The sequence below is a fragment of the Tursiops truncatus genome, chromosome 3 (assembly GCF_011762595.2).
Source record: "Tursiops truncatus isolate mTurTru1 chromosome 3, mTurTru1.mat.Y, whole genome shotgun sequence".
NCBI classification, from domain to species: Eukaryota; Metazoa; Chordata; class Mammalia; order Artiodactyla; family Delphinidae; genus Tursiops; species Tursiops truncatus.
This window is the reverse complement of record NC_047036.1, coordinates 41,104,884-41,128,731: the sequence shown is the minus strand read 5'-3', so window position 1 is coordinate 41,128,731 and position 23,848 is coordinate 41,104,884. Positions and strand designations below refer to the sequence as shown.

Below are 23,848 nucleotides of genomic sequence, written 5' to 3'. Positions count from 1 at the left end.
CAAATTTCCCAATATTCAGATTGTAATTTGAAGAGAAACGTATGCGAAAACTCTTTTATAAATATCTCGGTAATTAGTTTGTATTTGTCATAAAAATAAGAACAAAAGAAATACTATAATCCAGAGATCAGTCAAATCACTGCTAGGTGTAAATATTCCAGCAGAAAAAAATCCATGAAGTTAGTTGCTACTGAAATCCATTGTCTTAGAAGGAGCTATTGGTCCAACACCCCTGTGCTGATAACTCCCACATCTGTCTCCCTTCTGCTCTATACCTACAACTTTCCTCCTAGATACTGACATATCTAAGTCACCATCACCACCTCAAGCTTATTAGCATGCCAGAAATTGAGCTCATCTGCTTTGGATGTGTTTCTCTTCCTGTTTGTTCCATTTCAGTGAATGATGCTTCAGTCTTCCAATTGGTCACTTGGAACAATCACCTAGTCTAGTCTTTGGGGCTGCTTACCAGCTTTGCCCTTCCACATTTGCCCAAGTAATTTTTCTCTACCTGGAAATTTGATCATATCAAGTCCTCTGCTTAAATTAAGTGGCCCTTCAGAGCCATTAGTATCAAAGTTCAAATTCTTTGGTGCAGCACATAAGGCCCACAGCCACCTCCTCACTTATTTCTAGCTAGTCTGTCTCATAACATGTGTCAGCCCTATGATATATAGCTTCCTAAACAGGTCATGTCATCGCTCCACTGTTAGAGCATTTGCAAATGTTATTCTCTCTTACCTGCATGCCCTTCCTGTGTGCACCAGAGTCAGCTCTGGGGTGTTTTTTTAACGTGGCACTTATCCAGCTACTTTGGTACTTGTAGGTTTGTGTATCTCCTCTGTCCTCCCACCCGACTATACCCTCAGAGCAGGGATTATGTTTTATTTGTGTTTCTACTGGCCCAGTACTTGGGACATGGAAGGTGTTCACATAATGTTTATTAATGGATGAAGGAAGAAAGGAATCATTCGGAAATCAATTTCTTTCCTTCTAATAAACAGAACATTGATGGTACACAGACTAAATCCAGGACATCTGAGTTTTCAGTGCTAACGGGAGTCATGAGTCTATGATGGTAGGTAGCTTTCCTTGATAAAAAGGTATGGCCTCTTAATTTCCTTGTTGCCATTTTTATAGTTACAGCTACACAGCCAGATGACCTGTACAGAGCCAGGGATTCTGGCCAAACAGCTGTACTGATGTTCCTAGACCTATCAGCCTTGGACAGGTCAGGTCAACATGTTCCACTCGCCCACCCACCCACCTGCAAACCCTGTGGACAGTTGTGTCTCATCTGGCTTTGCTCCTTCCCCAGAGGAGTCATATGGATACTCTTCCTTTAATTCCTTCCATTTTCAGACTCTTTCTCAATAGGACCCTTCATACTGCCATACGCCAGGAGCCTAGATGCCCCTAGTGTCTTTCTGTTCAGTAATAATTATGAAGTCACTAAATATTGCCCTGAGAGGGAACAGAATTAGACACTGAGCGTTTCACAGTCCTTTTCATGCTTATTCTTATGATCCTGCATCATGTCCATGTCAAACACTAACCAGGGATTTAGGATGTCCCTAAAGGATGTGCTCTTTGGGAACTTCTCGGAGGTGTAATGTGACAGGGAGGACCCTTTGCTAGTGCTCTGTAGGCAAGCTGTCTTTGAGAGCTGGTGAAACTGTGATCCTTCCAGCAATGGACAGACACCAGATCAAGCCCCAGCTGGCTGAGACTAGAGGTGTTCTTAGTGACCATGCTAATTGGAAGCTGCTCACGCAGCATTTCTGCCTACCTCATTTCTCCCCTCCTCCCTCCTCTCTCCTCTTCCCCCTCCCCCTCCCCCTCTTCCTCTTTCTCCTCTTCTCCTCTTATGAATTGATATGGGAGAAATATTTAAAGTGGGAAGGAGGAAAGATTGAGATTGTAAGAACAAGAAGAAAAGAGATTACATTTCCAGGTTAGAGTAGAGGATATTGCCTGCCTGGGAACCAAGCCCACAAAATCACCTTTCTCAACCCAGTCAAGGTACCGGGGCTACTCTGATGCCTCATTCGTAGCTCCTTTGCTTGGACCTCTCTGAGGTCCACACAACCAGATGGTTTTCCCCACCTTCTGATGGCCCATTACCATCTCAGAGGTAGAAGTAAAGTGGAGGAAGGCTTCATTTCAATAAAGAAGGCAGAAGAGCTTTGTTCCCCTGGAGGTAGGATACGTGTCCAGTGATCTTGATACATGCCCAAGGTCTCTCTTGGGATCCAACCAGGCTTTAATTAACTCTTGAATTATAGTTGCCTCAAATCCTGTGTACAAAGACAGAAGCAAAATTGTTAAGTCCATTAATAAACCAGACATTTAAGGTCTGTAAGGTCATAGCATTTTGTTCACTATTTTGTTAATGCCTAGAACAGTGCTGTCACATTTAGTTGCTTAAATATTTATCAAGTGATTGAATTTATAAATGAGTAAACAAATATACAGTGTTGTCTTATAATTTATTCTGCTAGGACAAGTCTAGGCAAGAGGATAGCCTACAGGTTGTGCCTGGTACCTGATGCAGTAGCTTTCAGGATGCTGCCATTTTCTCTAATATCTCTGCTTTTGACCTCCACTCACAGATACCTTGTTTCCAAGCAGAAAACATTGGGCACAGAGGAACCTTCATTTGCTTTAAAAATAATTTATATCTACTAATATGTGGAAGAAATTTTTCAAAGGGGCAGACATGCTTTGTATATTGCACCTTAGAGCTGATCATTGAGGAGAAATTTACCTAGTAACATTATAGACCATCATTTTTCTTCTCTCAGATTAAGTCACAAGGAAAGAAGACTCAATTGGCAATGCCAGGCACTTACAACCACTTAGCTGCCAAGCCACTGACTTTGCTCGTTTTTCTCATGGCTGGACCAACTTGGACAGCATGATAGTGTCTCAGGCGACTTGCCAAAAGATGGGTATGTGACAGTACTTTGCCGAAGAGCAATTTACAAATAAGTTGAAGAGTTTAATGTGTAATTTGTTTCTATGGGAAAATAGAGTCTAGTTTGTACACAGTGTTACTTATGTTGAATCTGTTTCCCAGACAGACCACAAAGGTCAGTTCTATCCACAACAGAGATAAAGATGTGCTAATTGTGCACCTGACTTCTAGATTCTTCCAAGATCTCCAAACTCTGGCGGGGAAGGTCTCTAGTGGGACAGAGGCGTGTTCCCCAGGCTAGGAGAGACGTGAGGGGAGTCAAAGGAACAGGAGCTCCTTGGTGTTCTTTCTTTCCGGCCCAGACTTCTTGCTACAGCTTCTCTTCTGCCAAAAAAGTGTCACTTGCTTGTTTATTCCACAAATAATTCTTGAGTGGACACTGTGTAATAAACACTTTGAGAATCTATGAACAGTGCACAAAGCCAACAAAACTCCCTGCCTTCATGGAGCTTGTACTGAGAGAGAGAATCCAGATAGTTCAAGAAGGAAGCGTGATGAGACTGGGGTCTCAGAGGTTGCAGGGTGGATACTATTGTAAAAAGAGTGATCATTAACGCAAGCCTCCCTCAGAAGGGGACAACTGTGCAAAGCCTTAAGAAAGATGAGGTTCCATTGCCAAGCATCAGTGAGGTGCAGGCATGCCTGGAGTGTTTGAAGAACAAGGCCACTGTGGCGGGAAGGAGTGGACAGGGAAAGGGTAAGAGTAGATCATGTCTGGGAAATAAAAGGGGAGGAGCAGGGCTTACGGGACATGCCAGGGCTTGGCTTTTACTCTCATTGAGATGGGAAGGCTTTGGAGGACTGGAAGTAGAGGAGTGCCATGAACTGGCATGCATACTAGTAGGACATCTGGCTTGCCTTGGCTGCTGTAGACCAGAGGGGGACAAGGCTTAAAAGCAGGGAGACCAGTCAGCAGGCTATTGCAATAATCCAGACTGGAGTACGTAATCCTGTTGGTGTAGACCAGGGTGGTAGCAGTCAACGTACTTTGAAGATGGAAGAGCCACGAGAATTTCCTCAAGGATTAGATGTGTGGTTTGAGAGAAGAAGCAAGATGGCTTTGAGATTTGGGGAGGTGGGGGAAGGTGAGCAACTACAAAATGAGGTTGTCCTTTTCAGATATTAGGAAGTGCAAGTATGGGCTATGCCAAGTTGACTGTACCTGTTTGACATCAAAATGGAAATGCCAGTTAGGCAGCTGGAACCAAGATGGAGATGGTACCATGACATAAGAAGTGAGAGAAGGAGGAACTGGCAAAGATGACTAAGAAGGAGCAGCCAGTGGGGCAAGAGGAAAACAAGGAGAGGGAGGTAGAAGGAGCGGCACGTGGCAAGAGTGATTAAGTGAGCTTGAGGCTGCCCACAGTATTCCTGACACTGCTGCAGATGCAGCTTTGATGCAGTGAGAGGGAGGGGATACCAACAACAAAATGACCTAAGTGCTGTTACTCCACATATATTGTATATATGTGGATGCATATCTTGTATGTCTGGACAAGACTGAGTTACAATATGAAAATAATTATAACTCACCTTTATGTCAAGATATTAAGTGACTTAACTGATTGATCTGAAAAAAAATGGTTATAACAATCTCATCATATTAATGGAGTAAAAGACTGGCTATTTAAGTTTAAATTTAATTTAATTTAAAGTTTAAATTCTTAATTTAAACTTAATTCTAAACTTTAAGAGTTTAAATTCTTCTATTAGTGTTACGTCTGTCATGAAAACAACTAAAATAACGTGTTATATTGGATTGTGAATTGTTAACTTCAGTATGTAATCCAAATAGTTCTATATTACCCTATGAGTCTAGTTTCTAAGCTAGTTTTATTTCATTAATTTTGGAAAATAATGGACTTCCTAAGACGTGAGGATACAACTCATTCTGTACAGACAGGGTTTTTTCCCCCATATATTTGCATTTTTTGTACTAAAAATTGGGCTCTCGAGTTCAGTCCCAGCTCATAGCATAAAGAGTAATGCATGTTTCTGATTTTAAAATTGAAGAGTATAGGAAATTAACAAAGAGAAAGAAGATTTAAACTTAAAAATTGAGTCTTTTGTGTAGCTTTATTAGTGTCAGGACTGTGATCGTTTTTAAGAATTGTGTGTTTTTGTCTCAGTAGTTTTGGAATTATCAGAATATGTTTTTTGCTGTAAAATTTGGACACTGAGTTGCGTTTTGAACTTTTATTGCCAGCCATATCTTTTCAATCCTGCTCCTTTTCCATTAATAATTCCCTAAAGGGATGCTTTTTGGAGGAATTAAAGTATTTACTGTTTAACCTTAGAATTATATAGCTTGTTTCAAAGTGAGCAATTTGATTGTGGTGTTGGGGAGAGTAACCATGGCTTATTCACAAAATTTGAACCTCAATTATAATAAAATTTCAGATTCAACATAAAATTTTTAAGACTTTATCATTTGCCCACAAATACAAAAGGGAGAAATCATTAGAAATAGCTGAGTTATTTATTCATATTGTAAATAACTATCATTTCAGTTTAGAATGCATTTTTAAAATGCCCCCTCCTAGAAACTAAAACATTATTTAACGTCAGTTAAGTCTTTGTGTATTTTTTGATACTAACATTTTTCAAAGCAAATTTATACCCACCATAAATTTTCAATTTCTGTTTATCTCTTGGACCTTTCTACTTAGAGTTTTTTTGCACTCGGCTGTGCTTGTAAATTGCATTCCCTTAGCCGTCACTGTCATTTTCATCACTAGTAAATAATATTTACTTAGCGCAGTCTTGCTTTTTCTGCAGCTGTTTGTCCAAGTAACATTGCAGTTGCACAAACAAGCTGAATGTGATTCAGTAAAAAGCAGTTAAATATTTCCAGAAATTTCGCTTCAGGTATTTTTAGGCCATTGCAAAACGAAACTAAAAACACCACCACCACCAACAAACCTGGTCGCATAGAACAGTCATTGAAACCAATTCCAGTAGATAACAGCTCAGAAGATATAGACCTTCTCGTAGCTTTCATTCCTACTCACTCCCTTAATGCTGAAATTCCAGTACAATACTGGTATCAGAGGACGGGACCAGTTCTCATTTATAATGTACCTGTTGGAATACTTTCCTATTTTATGTTCCACAGAAAACGCCTTGACCCATGATATCACTAAACCTTTAGAGTAATAAGTTATATGACGATGATCTTTGGCTTTAAATTCTCTAGAAGAAATAAATCGTAGTTATAACGTCTTATATTAGGTTGGACACATATGATATTGCCACAATTCAACTGTTTTCGACAATTAGGAAGAAAAAACCCAGAAATGTGATGTGATTCAACCTAATATTTGTATAATGCCATATGGGATGAGCACAGGAGATAGCGGTCTCAGATTAGATGACTTGTTAAAGGTAATGTGGTTAGAAAAATAGCACAACTGGGACTTTAGAACCTGCGTTTTCTGGCTCAAAGTTTAGTATACTCTACTGTGCTTCTGGGGAACAGGTTAAAATTGTCACAATAATTGTGATGTTGAAAATAGGATCCAAACTAAGGGAACTATGTTTCTTTAGGGGAAAAACAAACTTTCAATGTGGTCAGGTTGATTAATCACTAGGAAATTAGAAAATGTGGGAAAAATGTGCTTCGTCAACTTCTTTACATTGGTGAGCCAAGAGATAAATATTTTCTGCATTTCCACTTTTTCTTTTAACATTAAAAAATTATAGAAAATTTCGAGCATTCACAAAAGTAGAGAGAATAAATAATACAATGAACCTCAGGTACCCATCAGGTACCCATCACCCAGGTTCGACAGTCAACAGCTCATAGTCAATCTCATTTCATCTCTATACTCAATCTCATTTCATCTCTATACTCAAGTACTTTCCTACCCAACCCTGGATTATTTTGAAGCCAATCTCAAACATCATGCTATTTCATCCATAAATCTTTCAGTATGTGTAATAGATAATTCCCAATCCATCTTGGAGGCCGATTGGGTGACATGAATATTGTAATTGTTAATAAGCAAACAATTAAAAACCTTTACGAAATTGAGTAGAACCTATGCAAAGACTGTTTAGAACTAAAAATTCCATCACATCAGCAAGGATTCAGTGACCACATCTTCCCTTTCTGGCCTCTCTGCATCAGACACTAGCTGTGGGTATGCCAAGGCATGCCTAAGGAGACTTGTTATTGAGCACGCCATTTAGAAAGTGTGTGTGTACCAAACATGAAATCTAACATATTATCCAACTCAAGTAATGAAAAACTCTGTTTTTCTTTTTTTTTTAATCACTTCATGTTGTATTTGTGTGTGGATGTATTTTTAAAGAAAAAAATGTGTATTAATGGATAAGATAATTTAGTCAGTAACTTCTGGACATATAGCCTAAATGGTATTGCTATGGAGATGACATTCATCGATTATGAATATTTTTGTTATTCTCTAAATTCTCTTGTTGTCTAATTGGAAAACTGGTAAAATACTATCATTTTCCAGATAAAGTTCTTGGCAAGTTTTCTCTCTTTCAAACCCCCTAGGACAGTCCACAGCTCCATGAAAACATGAGTCAAATACATTACAAATTTCCCAAGGAGAATCTTCAACATCTTTTCCAGCTGTTTGGATAGTCTGTCTAACATCTGACCAAAGCCCTCATCTCCCAGTATTGTTCTGGGCTTTTACACTTTGATTTGTTCAATGTTATAATTTTAAAACTGAGCCAATAGTGTGAGACTTCACTTTTTCTTTAAGACTTCTAACTCTTATCACTTACAAAAATAACAATTATAATTTAAAGGGGGGGAAAAAAGCACCAGCTACAAAAGATATTGTCTCCCTAGGTATTTCTCTTTGACAGTGCAAAATTCCTTCTTGATGCTATCAAACTCCTCTCTCTCTCTTTTTTCCTCCCTTAGGTAATTTTTCTATTACTTATAGAGCAAAATGTCTCCCAACTATAACATCACAAAGAACTAAACTTGTTTTGATTGATTAGTTTCAGGTTTTCTGTTTTAAATGTCTTTTGGCACTGGCCAGTGTGTTTCAGTTTATTCAGAAGGAGTGTGTTTGTGATCATTCCAATTAATCCCTTGTCTGTTTTGTCTGGCATCTGTGTGAAACTAGTTATAATAACTTGAAGGTTTGGCAAGCTGAATAGTAAACTGCCCAAGGTGGGATGGAAAACTTTCAGGGCCCAATTAACAAAAGTCAATTTGTCTTCCAGCCTATGTACACAAAATCATCTGTTGCTTTGAGTTGTCTTTATAATCTTTGATAATGTTTGATGAGTAGTTCAGGGCAAGAAGGGGAAACAGAGCAACTGTGTCAGTAAGAATGGATTCCAGAGTTGAAGACCAAATTTCAACACATAAGTGTGGAGTACACACACACACACACACACACACACACACACACACACACACACAGAGTTATAAAGTCTGGAGTGAGGACCAGAAGTAAGCTATAGAAAACCTGGAAGTTTGTTCAAACTATTATTCAAAGAGAAAGTGATTTCTGTTTCCGATGTATCCTAGAAGCTGAATTGTGTGGATTTTTATACCCACCTGTGTACCCACCTGAAATTGGCACAGTGATCATGGTTCTAGTATACCATACAAACTATAATAAAACAACCCCATGGTTGTTGTTAAACATAATTTAATGTGTTTTTATTATAACAGTTCTTTTTCTGTTTCCGTTGACTATCTTTTATCTTTTTCCTTTTTAACTTAAAGACAGAAATTTATTTCAAACTTGTTGACTGCCACATTTGATGTCATGTTGGAGGGAGTTTCCCCTCAAGCTTCATCTGTAGCCTGTGAGGTAGTGTACTGGATACATATTTGTACATGTATCACATTTTGGACTTACCTCTTCCAAGGTTTCCCTCACTTTTAGCTTGCAGTCACCTTTAAGTGTGCCAGGAGATATACCATGATTGTGGAGGCATCAAACCACATTTTCATTTAGATATGCTCATGTAATAAGTGCCAAGTTTATCTTAATTTATGGTATTTTAAATGCCTAAGCCCCTGTTACCATCACAGCTTCTTGAATAAATATGAATCGTTTTTAACAGTAAAGTGTTTTAAGCTGTCATATTTTTATTACCGAAAAAGTTCGTGTATTTTCTTATTCCAGAATTCTTCCAGGCACTTGAGGAAAATTGTCAACTCACAAAATTCAGAGATCATTACCCCTTTGCATGTTTCATAGTGAGTTTTGTTAAGATTATTACATTCAAAGAAGAAATCGTTTTTTTTGTTTGTTTGTTTTTAATATGAAGGATAATAGCACAGGGAACTCTATTCAGTGCTCTACGGTGACCTAAATGGGAAGGAAATCCAAAAAAGAGGGGATATATGTATATGTATAGCTGATTCACTTTGCTATACAGTAGAAACTAACATAACATTGTAAAGCAACTATACTCCAATAAAAATTTAATAAAATTAAATTAAAATATGAAGCATAAAAGTGATGACTGGAAGTAGGAACAGGCCTGTTTCTATCTGCTTGATAATTCTACCTGATTCACCAGAGTTGTACCTAAATTAATTAATCTTTCCCTTTGTTCATGCTGCTTTCTCTTTGCTCCTGGCAGAATGTGCTGAAATCACTGTTGTCACATGTTTTTAATTTTTGAAAATCCATCCTTCTAAGATAGACATGGAAAGAAAAACTAACTGCACAGAACACCACATTAAGAGGAAAGTAGTTGAAGTTCTGCCATGAATAGTTACCAAAAAAAAAGTATGATACTATTTGGCCTCATCTCCCTAGCTAGGGAATTCAAATTGTTGAATACCTAATAGTACTTTTGTAAGTATTTCAGTTTTTAAAAAATATGCTGTGGTGGACAAAGCATGCCTGTTATGTAAACATATAGTTACTAAAGACACTAGCATATATGTGAGTATTTCAAAAGACATCAAATGTGCTCGGATAACAAAACATGAAGCGTGTTTAAATGCTCTATATCAAGAGGTTAGCCCCTTTGAAAACTGCAGACGCCTTCAGATCAGGATGCTGTTAGCTGAGCAGGACACAGCAACACACGTTACATACTGATTTCTGGCTACTTTCTTACTAAAATTAAATTATATCTTATTTGTCAAGATAATAAGTTTGTATTTGATTTGGCTCTGAAATTATGTTTTAAGGTGTCTTAATGAAACGAGTCTCAGTGAAGATGTTTTCTGTTGGGAGGGGTTTGTCTCTTGCCCCCTACTCTCCTCCAAATGTTCAAACTTAGTTTGATATTTTAAACTTCTATGTTTTAGTATGTGAGATGTTTAGATCATAAAATAGAAAAAAAATTAAGAGCAAAAGATCAGCTACGCCAGCTTTTGCTGCTAGTTTGTTGAGTAAGATATTAAGTAATCACTTGAAAACTGTATTAATTTATTCAGACAAATAGTGTTTTTTTTTGTAGAGTAACAGTTCACATATGCCACATGTAATTCCACTTCAGCATACTCAACGCTCTCCTATATTGAAGAGACAAAACCAAAACCCTAACCTCAGTGTGATGTCCCCAGCTAGCCACTCACGTCTATTTCATCACCACCATACTTCCTGAAAACACTGTCTACACCGGCTGTCCCCACTCCCTCATCTTTCCATTTCGACCACTGCACAATAACTGCTTTTTACAGGATCCCTTCTTTGTTAACCAAATTCAGTGGCACTTGCCAGGCCTTATCTTTTTTTTTTCACCTTTTGTACCTTTTTTGTTCTTATTTAGTCCCCACTTCTCTATCCTCCCCCCCATTCCTGGCTTCCGTGACACCAGTTCCACTGCCTCTCTGGTTACCTGTTTTGGTTCTCCTCCACTGCTTATTACAGTTGACGTTCCCCAGGATTCCGTTCCCTGGCTTCTTATCGCTAAACAGGTCTCCCAGGTGACCGTATGGCCGACGCTGGTGTCAGCTACTACTCATGCAGATGACCCGCCCACATCCGTCTGCTGCACGGCAGATGTGTGTATCTGGTGCCCTGTGGATCCCACAGGTCTCTCAAAGTTAGATATATGAGACTGAATCCTTTTATCCATAGTGTTCTACCTACTCTTCTTGTTTTCCCAATTTCAGTGAACAGCACCAGCATCCCACCAACCCGGATTCTGTGTTTGATTCCTGATTCCTTTGTCGCCACCCCTCTCATACCCAGTTATTAAATCTTATCAAATCCCTGTAGCCTGCATATCATCAAAACAGCCGCTTTTCTCTCCATCTTCATTCTTAAAATCTGTCATCTGCTTTTGGCTCTTCCCATTCGGTTTGATCTTATCATTTATTATCTTTACATGTCTTTATTGTCATTTTAGTGTAATATTTGGAAAGAGAAGAGATAAAACTTGTGTGATGAATTCATCGTGTTTAAGCAGCAGCCCAAACCAACTAGACAAAGATGTTAAAACTAAATAAACTGAAATTATACTGAAGAAAGATTGTTAACAAATATTTTGTCTATAACTTTGCAGATACTTCCGTTCAAACATGTAGAATAATCTTTTTAAAAATGAGATTGTAAGGTATGAACTGATTTATATTATTCCAATATAGCATATGCATACTTATTTGTTGATAATTATAGATCTGAGTATCATTTTTTCATTGTATTATTATATGGCAGCAGCATAATTTATGGATCCATTGCCTTATTGATCAATGTATAGAAATTTCCAATTTTTCGTTATTACAAAAAAAGTTTTATTTATAAATCCTTCTATACTTGTCCATCTATCTTCTGAGGACAGGTTTCTACTGCTACTAGAAGATTTGTCAGATTAAGGGGATGCATTGTTTTAGGGCTTTAAAACTAGATTGCCAAATAGCTATCCAGAGGGTTAAAACCAGTTTATATACTGTCCTTTGCAGGGTATGAATTTGTCTGTATTCCCCACATCCACAGTATAATAACCATTCTTTTAATATTTTTAACCGATTGGATAAATGAAAAATGGTATCTCAGTTCATTTACTCTAATTTAAGACAAATTTCTAAAATGTTTGGTTATCTGGTTGCCAAATCCACAGTAGATCAGAAGCAGGAAATTGGAAGAAGAAAGATGAGTTGCTATAGTCAGATCCATTGGCAGCAGCGTCAAGTAATAGCAGACAGACTGAGTGAGGAAGGATACACGAAAACCAAAAATCAGAAATAGAATCCCAAACTGCGCAGTGCATGGCCCATTTAATTCAAGGCCCAGCAGCCCAACTCCCCTCTGTGGTCTCTAAGGCTTTCACCATATTTCAACACAATGTCCCCCATCTCAGCATTTTGAAATCCTACAAAGACAGTAAAACCTTGGCTCGTAGAAATAGCAATTAATTAAATGTCAACTGTTGTCAATCAGTTGCAGATTGCTAAAATAATATTCTTTATTTAACCTCTTACAAAAATAAAGCCTTTAAACAAACTATTAGTTGCAAATTTTCAACTTTCCGCTTACCTCTTCCACTAAAATATTATAAATAAGTTTTGTCCTTTAACCATTATATCATTTGCTAAAACACTGAAGGATATGCTAATAATATGTAAACAAGGAATATGTTCTAAGAAATCTTCTTGGCCTGGAGAAAAGAAAACTTCTGGCAGACATGATACCCAGCTTTCAACTTTAAGGAACTACTGTGTGAAAATGTACTTATTTGTGTCTCTCTAGACTAGAGAATAGGTCGTGTGGGCAGAAGTTAAAGGAAGGCAGGTTTCTAACAATAAAAACTTTCTAATTCTGTCAAGGATTTTCTTATGAAATGTTTTTCAAACTTTTAAACCTCAAAAGAAACTTTGTGGTCAAAAATAACAACTTCTATGTTTTATAAATAACAAAACCAAAGCCCAGAATGGAGTAAGTGGCTACCACAGGAAGGGGAGTGGGACTCCAGCTCTCCCAACTTTTTTTCCAGTGCTTTTTTTTTTTTTTTTTTTTTGCTATAACAAGGTGTGCTCATTGTAAGTTCTACATTGCTCAAGTGTTCGATCAGAATTCAATTTCTAATTCTCAAGGATGTCCTAGAAACGATTGCTACATTCAGAGGAAGTAAGATTAGAGGACTGGGGAAATCCCCATTAGTTCAAAGATCTCGCCAATTTTGTTTTAAGTAACTGTTTCAAACCAGTATAGAAATACCTTTAGGCACCTTCCCAAGAGCATTAATACAAAAAAGAAAAAATTTAAGAAAAAAAGAAAATGACTTTACAGCGAAATATTACCCTAATTGATTCTGGCAGAGGCCTTCCTGTGAAGTGAATATTCTATAAAAGGGATGACAAGTAAGTTTCAACTCCTGTCCAGGTGGAGGGAGGAGGGGGTAGCACTTGCTGAGAGGACTCTATGGGCATAGGTAGCCTCGTTAGGGAAGAAAGCCTCAGTCCTCTGCAGAATTTGCTTCAGCTGTGGTGGTGTACAGCTCTTGTATTCACCCACCCTCATCTGCAATCCTCAGATAAGAAGAGAAATTACAAGGTCAGATCTAGTGGAGCCTAGTAGTTAGAAGATTGAAAAATAAAGCAAGTTTCTGGCTGGGAAGAAATAACCATCTATTTCTAGGATTTACCTGGCAATCAGTTTTCAAAGATGTGAACAATTCAAGTTACATTTTAGAGTCAATTTTATATTCTTGAGTTTTTATTTTTTATGAATTTTTTCCATGAAATTTATAAAATTGGGGGAAGAAATAAAGCTAAATCTTGCCTCTCCTGTCAGAAGACCCTGTGAGTTTCTGTGCTGTCTTCTATGGGAAAATGCTATTTTTCACCCAAAGCAAAGAGGTTAACTTAAATTCTTCAGTTCTAGAATAAGGGTTTCAAGATGTATTTTTACCATGCCAAGGTCTGCAAAAGTCTTGGCAAACCAAACCCGTAATGTGGAAATCTGACAAGCTTGCACTGTGATCTGCTTCTTTGGAGATAACATGTTCATTTTTCATTTGAGGGAGGGGATGAATGTGCTAATTAGGTAGTAAATTCCTATTGTCGAATTCTTCCCATCCTTTATTACCTTTTTTCTCTATATCCTTAGGGAAACGTGTTCTTTCCCATTTTTTAGACTTACTCTTAATGCTCTGGTAATAGTGACTGTAGACTAATAGCAGCTCACATGTATGGAGCTGCAAGCACCAGGCTAAATACTTTCTTTGTATTACCTCATTTAAAACAGAGTTAAGTAATTTGCCTGAAGTTGCATAATCTGTAAAGCAAAAGATGTAGCTTCACAGACCTCACTTTAACAACTTATTTAAGTAACTGTCTTTTAACCACTACCTTCTATTGTATCCTCTCTCTTGATATCCTCAGGACAATTATCTTCATAATTTAAAATTTACCCTAAAACTTTCATATATCATTTTTACCTTTGATCCCATTTCAGTGAAACAAAGAAAAATGATGAGGATCTTTTCACATTACTTAACTTGAACACTTCTGTGAATTATTCCTCTTTACTTAGGAGGAAAATAGAATATACATTTGAGATATATTTCTGGTCAGCCCTTGCATGGAGACAATAAATGGATGTTTTTGTTTTGAGATTTTTACAAGTTGATTCAGATGTATTTCAAAATGTAACTTACTGTTCAAACACTGACACACACAACACACTCTTGTATGGTTCTAATTATGGATACTGGGCTGGCCTCCAGCTCCCAGAATCGTTCTTATGGAAGGTTCTATAGCAAAGAGTATGATTGTTTTCCTAGTGAATTAATGTTTGGTAACATAGAGCTCTAAATATATTATGTTGTTGTTAATGGTAATTATTTATGTAGATCATAGTAATCCCAAGGACTAGAATACATAGTAAGTATAGTTTGTGTTTACATCATAGCTGTTAATTTCATATACTTTTTGATGAAAAAGTATTGTGGATATCCTGATCCCCAGACGTTTGCTAGAATACAAATTATGCAGTCATTTTAGGGAGCAATTTGTAAAAATTGAAAATCATATTCCCTTTGACCTGATTCCCTTACCAGTAATTTTCCCAAGAGATAGACTTATAAAAGTACACTAAGCTATATATATATACATATATATATATACACAAAGATGTTCACTGAAGTCTTGCTGATAATAGTAACGAACTGTGAACAACCTAAATACCCATCAGGAGTGAACGGCTTAAAATTACATCGCTTCTGTACAATAGAACATCTGAAAAAGAAAAATATGGTCGCTATCTCTGTGCTGCTATTGAAAACCTTCAGGATAAAGGAAATAAGCAATTTTCAGAAGTCTGAGCAGTGTATATTGGTCTGTGCATGTTTTTCTGAAAACACAAACATATGTTAAATTAACACTACTAAAACATAAAAGATAATTTTTTTCTGGGAAGATACACAGAAATAAAAAAAAACACAATTAAGAATAATTAATTTTGCAGAGTGGGATGGGGATGATAGATGTTCATGAGGCTTTTACCTTCTGTTTTATGCCTTTCTCCACTGCTGGAATTTAATAAATCTCTGCATGTCTGCCTTTCCTCCCTCCCTCCCTCCCTCCCTTCCTCCCTCCCTTCCTCCCTTCCTGCCTTCCTTCCTTCCTTTCTTCCTTCCTTCCTTTCTCTTTGTCTCTCTCTCTTTCTTTCCTTTCCCAGTTTGGTTATTTAGATAATAGAACTAAGCACAATATTTTTCTCTCTCAAGCTTTTGTGTATTACATGGAACAAGTAAACGTTATTCAAAATACAGTAAAACCAATGGAAACGATTTTTTGTTGTTTTTAAGATCCAGCTACCTCCTTGGGACATAATGATCTCTGAGGTCTGTAACTCTCCTTTTACTATTTTCCCCAGCCCAAACAGTGATTGAAAAATTTCAAGCCTGCTCAAACTATGCCATTTTATACAGAAGCCATCTCACTCTCATTAGGTGTTCTAAATTCTATCCTTAGATTAAGTTAGAGCTTGAGAAGACTTTGTGCCCCAGCCTCATTGGGTTGGACTGCAAAATGCTTTCACTGAAGTACATTGACTTTTGTATTGACCTTGAGCTGTCATCAAGGGCCATGATAAGAAAAGCACTGTTAAAGATACATTGTTTCATTATGTTTTCCAGTGTGCTTTTTAAAAAATGTTCAGATATAAAAATTCCATTTAGAATTTGCACCAGGAAAATGTTTCTCTCTTCTGCCAATTGGGCTTACTTCAGCTTGTAAGATAATGAGAATTTGGTGTATATATTATACATACTCATATTACCCTGTCTCTACCAATTTTCACATCTTTAAGTTGGAGAAAATAATACCCATTTTAATCCCCTTTGACTTTCAAATTTATGCCTCCACTTAGACCTTTTCACTTAAACTCTAAACTCGTCTCTCCATTTATCTACTCAAATATCCATTCATTCATTCAACAGATATTTATCAAGCATCTACTATGTGTCAGGCGCTGCTCTAGGCACAGAGGATGCAGTGGAGATCAAGACAAGCGAAAGCCCTGACCTACTGGAACTTTCAGTGCAGTAAAAGAGGAGGATAGTAAACAAGATAAAGTAAAATGTGAAATGTGTCATGTTTCCTTTTGTGTATGCTTTTTTTTTTTTTTTTTTTTTTTGGTACACGGGCCTCTCACTGTTGTGGTCTCTCCCATTGCGGAGCACAGGCTCAGAGGCCATGGCTCACGGGCCCAACCGCTCCGCGGCATGTGGGATCTTCCCGGAACGGGGCACGAACCCGTATCCCCTGCATCGGCAGGCAGCCTCTCAACCACTGCTCCACCAGGGAAGCCCCTGCCTTTTTAATATATCTTCTTAGTGGTTATTATGGGGAATATAATTAACACCCTAAATTTATAATAATCTACTTTGAATTAATACCTCAGTAACACGTAAAAACTGCTCCTGTGCAGCTCTGTCCTCTCCGCATTTATGTTGCTGTTCTCACAAAGTACATTTATACATTGTGTTCATTAACGTAGATTTTAAATTATTATTCTTTTATGCATTTGTCTTTTAATCATATAGAAGATAAAAAGAGGAGTTACAAACCAAAAATACAATAGTATTGGCTTTTGTATTTACCTATGTGGCTACCTTTTTCAGAATTCTTTCTCTGTTATAGCTTTGAGTTACTTTCTAGTATCCTTTCATTTCAGTCTGAAGGACTTCCTTTAGCATTTCTTGTAGAGCAAGTCCCCTGACAAGGAACCACCTCAGTGTTTATCTGCTTCATTTTTGAAGGTTAGTTTTGCTGGTTGTAAAATTCTTGGTTAACAGTTTTCTTTTAGCACTTTAAAAATGTCATCCAACTTCTTTCTGACCTCCATGGTTTCTGATGAGAAATTTTCTGTTCATCTTATTGAAGGTCTCTTGTATGTGACAAGTTTCTTCTCTCTTGCTACTTCTAAGATTTTCTCTTTGACCTTGGTTTCCAAAAATTTGACTATTATGTCTTCACCTGGGTCTCTTTGCATTGATTCTTCCTAGGGCTTCTCGACTGTATAGATTTATGTCTTTTATCAAATTCTGGGAGTTTTCAGCTATTATTCCTTCAAATATTTTTTCTTCTCCTTTCCCTTTCTCTTCTTCTTCAAGGATTCCTGTTGTATGTGTTGGTACACTAATATGGTGTCCCATAAGTCTCTTACACTCTGTTTATTTTACATCATTCTTTTTCCTCTCTGTTCCTCGACCGAATAACTTTAACTGACCTATCTTGAAGTTTACTCGTTCTTTTTCTGCCTGCTCAAATCTGCTACTGAAACCCTCTAGTGAGTTTTTCATTTTAGTTGTCGTACTTTTCAGCTCCCAAATCTCTGTTCCTTTTTTTGTAATTTCTCTCTCTTTATAATTGATACTCTCTATTTGTTCGTACAGTATTCTCTTGGTTTCCTTTAGCACTTTGTCCATGATTTCCTTTAGCTCTGTGAGCATATTTAAGACAATTGATTTAAAGGCTTTGTCTAGTAAGTCCAGTGTCTGTGTTCCTCAGAGTACGTTTATTAATTTCTTCTGTGAATGGGCCATACTTTCCTGTTTCTTTCCATGCTTTGTAATCTTTAGTTGCAAACTGGGCATTCTGAATATTATAAAGTGGTAACTCTGGTAACCAGAGTCTTCCCCTACTTAGGGCTTGTTTTTGTTGTTTGCTGTAGGCTGTAGCTATTTGTTAGGTAACTTTTCCAAACTATTTTTGCATGAACTGTGTTCTTAGTCATATGTGGTCTCTGAATTCTCTCTTCCTTTAGCTTATGTCCCACTAGTGTTTTGACAGAGATTTCTTTGACGACCAGAGGCCAAATGAGAGAGAAAGCGAGTGAAAATAAGAGGGGGAAAAAAAACCCTCTTAGGTCTTTTCTGAGCATATGTGCTGCCCTGAGCATGTGCATGACTTTCTAAATTCCAGAATTTACAAGTGCTTTTGAATTCCCTGATTTCTCAAATAAACTCTCTCTAGCTTTTCCTCCCAGAATTTTGGCACTCCATTGTACGCCTCCACTTCATCTTTTGCCGCAGGTAGCTGCAGGCTTTTTCTTTGTCTTATGAGGAGTTCCACCCCGAGTGAGTTCTGAATTAGGTGACACAAAGACAAGCACCTTACATCAGTCCTTCAGGTAGTCCCTACATAAGTTAGAACAGACAAACACAATTCTTTACAAATAAGGTCTGCTCTGCTTCCTCCAGAACCAGGGACCAGAGTCCCAAACTGGGAACATGAACAGTCATCTTTAAGACCGCTGCTGAGCCCAGGAGAAGAATTGGCCAAAGACATACAAAAACACCACAGTGCTTTCCTACCATTTTCAAATTGCCTTTCCATTCATTCAGCGTTTGCTTGGTTGCTGTAAACGTTTGTTTTCCAGAGCTCTGAAAAAGCTGATTCTGAGAGTTTTTGCTTTATCTTTCAATCTTCCCTTGGGGGGCCAGCGCCCTTGGAGCTGCCTACTCTGCCATTTTTGCTGATGTCATTTTCCTGCCTACTTTAAAATATAAGGTTCAGACATGTATTTTATTTATCAAAACATTCTTTCTTAAACTGTAAAATATTTTCCAGTTTTAGAAGTTCTAATTGCAGTTGTAATCCTCATAATATTGCTGTAGGTTCACAAGGGTGTTTTGCAAACTATTTACGTATTTATAAAGAGGAAGTGGTAAAGCACATTATATCAGCTTGGCGCTAATATGATTAGATAGAAAATTTTACCCTTTTCAAAAAATCTAACTGTTGAATGAAGGAAATTGTTGGGCTGTCAGGAGTGAATGGAGGGGTGTAGACACCTCTCCAGCTTTGCTGCTATTTCCTTTCGTATTATAATTCTTCGCTGAAAACAGTTCTTCAAGTTCTCCATTCAGGGGGATCTGTAGGGCTAGGCCCAGTGTGTCACATGAAAGGTGCTCAATAAATATTTGTTAGATGCAGTTCACGTTAACTAGGACATTGCTATGGTGTGGAACAAAAGCAGATGATGTGCATTTCCATGCTGGAAGGAATATAGAGACTTTCACCCAAGGAATTATTTCTTAGGCAGGTTCCAGAAGTTAGTGTTGCAACATGACACCTGTGTTGCCGAAGAGCAGGTGCAAAGTGAAAACACTGGAGTGCAGGTCAGAAATTAGATTATTGTAGTTTCTATAAAATAGTTTCCACTTTACAAACAATGCTTTTAAAAGGAATATGTTTTTTTTCTATGTGAGGAACAGTGTGGTCTTAGTAAGCGGTGTGTTGGAGGCTTTGGATAATAATGCCTGATTTTCCTGACTGAGATTTAACTAAGGCCATATATGTGAAACCCTTGACTTGAAGCCCTAACATGGTGTAAATTCTCAATAATGTAACCTCTTTACCTGGGTCCTTAGAGTGGAATATGAGTTTTTACTCACTTTTCAGGATATCAGCATTTGATGTGACAAGAAAGCTTTCTGGGGGCAAACATGTAATGTTTGGGAAGCAGGAGAGGCAGAGTCATGATATGTAAGGAGTGGGCACTGATCCAGTGAGAAGTTGGGCTATGGAACATGGAAGTATTATTAGAAAATAATTACCTTATTCTGTTCCTATCATTGTAGTAATTAACTTCTTCACCTCCAAATAATGAGAAATCAGTGTACAAATTCTATGCCTTTGGCATAGGGCTTGGATCCCAAGCAAGAGGAATGTATTTCCAGACGATGGATAGAGAGAATATATCAATATGTAGCAAACTTACTGAAGTAACTGGGCCTCCCTTGCCTATTTTCATACCATCATCCTTTAAGTATGTTATCCAGACCCTAAAGGACCCCCAGCACTGGTTTCCCTAACATCAAAATAATTCTACCACTTGGAGGACGAAGAAGAAGCCCCCATGTCTTTGAGGAAAAAAAAAAAAGTGGCAGATGCTCTTGTGTAAGCAGGGAAGTCTCTAAACCAGTACCTACTCAACTAAAGATCTGAAATTAAATTATCTTAAATTTTGAAAGTGGATTTTGAAGCTGTTTTCATACCATATATTTAATGTGCGTGTGCATGGGGGTAAAAAACATCCAGCACCATCTCAGAACTTAGTTTTAACCTTGAAGAAGAAAACCTGTGTTATTTTAAGGATTCATAGATAATACGTTAAAGTGTAAGACTCTCACATAGTAACAATTGTTGCTTGTGGGTTTGACTCGACGAATAGACATATTATGATGGAGCAGAGAATTTTTTTTTTTTTTTTTCCGGTACGCGAGTCTCTCACTGCTGTGGCCTCTCCCGTTGCGGAGCACAGGCTCCGGACACGCAGGCTCAGCAGCCATGGCTTATGGGCCCAGCCGCTGCGCGGCACGAACCCGTGTCCCCTGCATCGGCAGGCGGACTCTCAACCACTGCGCCACCTGGGAAGCCCCGAGAATTTTTTTTTTTGTTCTTTCAATTTATTTCGTTGTCCCGGGTCTTAGTTGCGGCAGGCCGGCTCCTTGGTTGCAAGTCGCCCGCTTCTTAGTTGCAGCAAGTGGGCTCCTTAGCTGTGGCACATGAACTCTTAGTTGTGGCATGCAGGATCTAGTTCCCTGACCAGGGATTGAACCCAGGCCCCCTGCATTGGGAGCGTGGAGTCTTAACCACTGCACCACCAGGGAGGTCCCAGACCAGAGACTTTTTGATATGTCCATATTAATTGTGATTATATAAACTGATTATTTCATTAAATGAGGAAAACCTAGTAGTACAGGGGATATTTGCTCTCACCTTCCCTTGGCTGATGCCTCCTCTTCCTCCAGGTGTCTGTGTGAAAAGAATACGATGCCCTCTGCCCCTGCCCATCCCCTTACCCCGCCCCCATACTAAAAAGGTCCTCTTGTGGCACCTCTTCATAGCACCTTGCCCATCAATAGCACTGACCATGACTACAGTTAGTGAAAATTTTGTGTAATAAGTTGTCTAAGAAGGGTTTCCCTCAATATACTCCCTGCTTGAAGAAGTAGTGATATCATTAGACAAGGGTGTTAAAGTATGCAAACAACCCAAATTATTTTCTTGTATAAAAAGCTCATTTTTATTTACAGCAAATTTATAAATACATTTTAAGAGTCTATTCGCTCTCTACTCGGTAATAATAATAATAACCCCTGATGTTCATATAGTGCTTTGTAGCTAGCAAGACACTGCATTATCTTCCTTAATTCCTCTGAAGTGGGTCATATCTCCTTTATTTTACAGATAAGAGACTGAGGCTCACTGAGGTTAAGTGACTTGCACAGGATCATGGAACCCAATAATTGGCAAAACGAGGGCTCCGATCAGGCCCCGATTTTCTTTCTCTATCACAGCTGCATCTCTTAGGAATGGTCTAATTCAGCATACATATAAATATTTATAAACATTATGTCATTGTTTCGAACTAGTAGGTTTTACTCTTTTGACTGTTTCATGGTACTGGAGCTGCAGAGCAAAGCGGACATTTGCAAAAGTTCAATCCACAGCCGTTTTATATTCCCTCTGCTTTGAAATTTTCATCCTTTGCTAGCAGCAACATACTTTTATAACAGGAAATAAAGAAAACATTTTCCTATTGTCATCTAAATGCTTAGCGCACCTGGAGTTACTTTTTGTAGACTTTCTACTTATACCATGAAATCACAGTATGGCTTCTTATTTGAATGTTTGATCATCTGACACCTAATAATAAAAAATTCATTGGCCCTATAATGAGTTTCATCTTCCTTAATGTTTAAAAATGTTTAGAAATTATTTCAAGTCTTAAACAAAAATCATAGTAGGATTAAATAAGCATTTCCCTTGGGAGATAAAGATTGAAATTTGAAAGTAAACCACTACTAACTTTAGGCCAATAAAAAAAATTTTCATGCAGATGATTTTTTTTTCGCATTCATTTTCTTAAATGCAATACTGAAGCCAGGGAGTGTCATATAAAACAAGCCCAAAGCACTTTTTGTACCTAAGCTAAAAATTACTTCCGTGGCCTTTGACATACCAAGGGACTTTGCTATTATAAAGTAAACATAAGAAGGAATCTTTTCAACCTTCTAAAAATTTAAACATAGAAACTGGTTTTGGTCCGTGCAAAGACTGATTTTTTCACACACAGTTTCTAAAATCACAGCACAGATTGCCCAAAAAACATTTGTACTAATTGCTTTGTTTATGAAATAATTTGAGTTATCATTCCCGAAAGCATGAAAGGTAAATGAATTTTTTTCTTTTATCCCATTCCTACGAGAATAATAAAATGCTTATATATTGGGGCAGTTGGTAATGCAGAATCAATTGTTATAATTTTAAAGCATAACACTCAAAGGGAAAAGACTCGTGGAAAAATTTATCCAAGTGTGTATATATTTATGTACTGATATTTTCAGTGATCACCGTATCAGAAGTATGTAGGGAAGGAGAGAGGTTTTCCAAAAAGTTGTATTAAGATATTCTTGCATTATCTAGATGAGTGCTTTTGTTTTTGTTTTTTTTGCGGTACGCGGGCCTCTCACTGTTGTGGCCTCTCCCGTTGTGGAGCACAGGCTCCGGACGCGCAGGCTCAGCGGCCATGGCTCACGGTCCCAGCCGCTCTGCGGCATGTGGGATCTTCCCGGACCGGGGCATGAACCCGTGTCCCCTGCATCGGCAGGCGGACTCTCAACCACTGCGCCACCAGGGAAGCCCTAGATGAGTGCTTTTTAAAATATGGTCTATGGACTAGTGCTAGTCCACAAAATGTTTGTACCAGTATGACGCAAGAGAAATACAGAAATTGAGAGTAAGCATTTGAGAAACTGGTAGCAATTTGACATCGCTACAGCATCCGACTACGTGATTTTGTATTCTATAAAAGCATAACTTGATACATGATGGATTAGAAAACAAAACAAATCAGATCCTTCACATATGATATTAGAAACTCTGAGATAGCTCGGGGTCCACAAACTTTTTCTGGAAAGGGTCAAATAGTAAATAGTTTAGGCTTTGCAGGCCGTACTCTCCAAGTCCCAACTACTCAACTCTGCTGCACACAAGTGCCATGAACAATATTGAACAGATAGATGACTATGTGCCAATTAAACTCTATCTATGGACATTGAGATTTTAATTTCATCTCATTTTCACCTGTCACAAGATACTATTAATATTTTTTTCCTCAACCACTTAGAAGTATAAGAACCATTCTTAACTCCTGTGGGCTATACAAAAACAGACAGTGGGTTAGATTTGGGCCTTAGGCCCAGCTTGCTGACCCTAGAGCTACATCACCATTCCAGCAATCTTTGGGAACAGATGCTGTCATTTCCTTGTCTCAGCCTTCCCCTCTCTCTCTGCAATTTTAATTGCCACTTATTTCACTCTGCAGTTTGGGTTATTATTCAAGAATACCTTAGAGTACTCATAATGCTTAGAACATTATGTTTAATAAAGTCCAGAAGGAAAATGTTCCAAGTATCACTGTGGGAATAAATTTTAGGATTCCCTGTGAC

At 37.9% G+C, this 23,848-nt stretch overlaps 1 protein-coding gene across 6 annotated transcripts in view; it reads left to right on the top strand.

The window, feature by feature from the left end:
* ARL15 (ARF like GTPase 15) overlaps positions 1-23,848 on the top strand; it is a 409,746-nt gene that overhangs the window by 315,053 nt on the left and 70,845 nt on the right. The window contains exon 7 of one of the 6 annotated variants that reach the window (XM_073802113.1): positions 21,585-22,024. The exons of the other annotated variants lie outside the window; for them this stretch is intronic. Within the exon in view, the coding sequence (XP_073658214.1) occupies positions 21,585-21,596 (12 nt within the window). The 3' untranslated portion in view covers positions 21,597-22,024. Of the gene's footprint in view, positions 1-21,584; positions 22,025-23,848 lie in introns of those variants that run through there. 6 annotated transcript variants of the gene reach the window in all.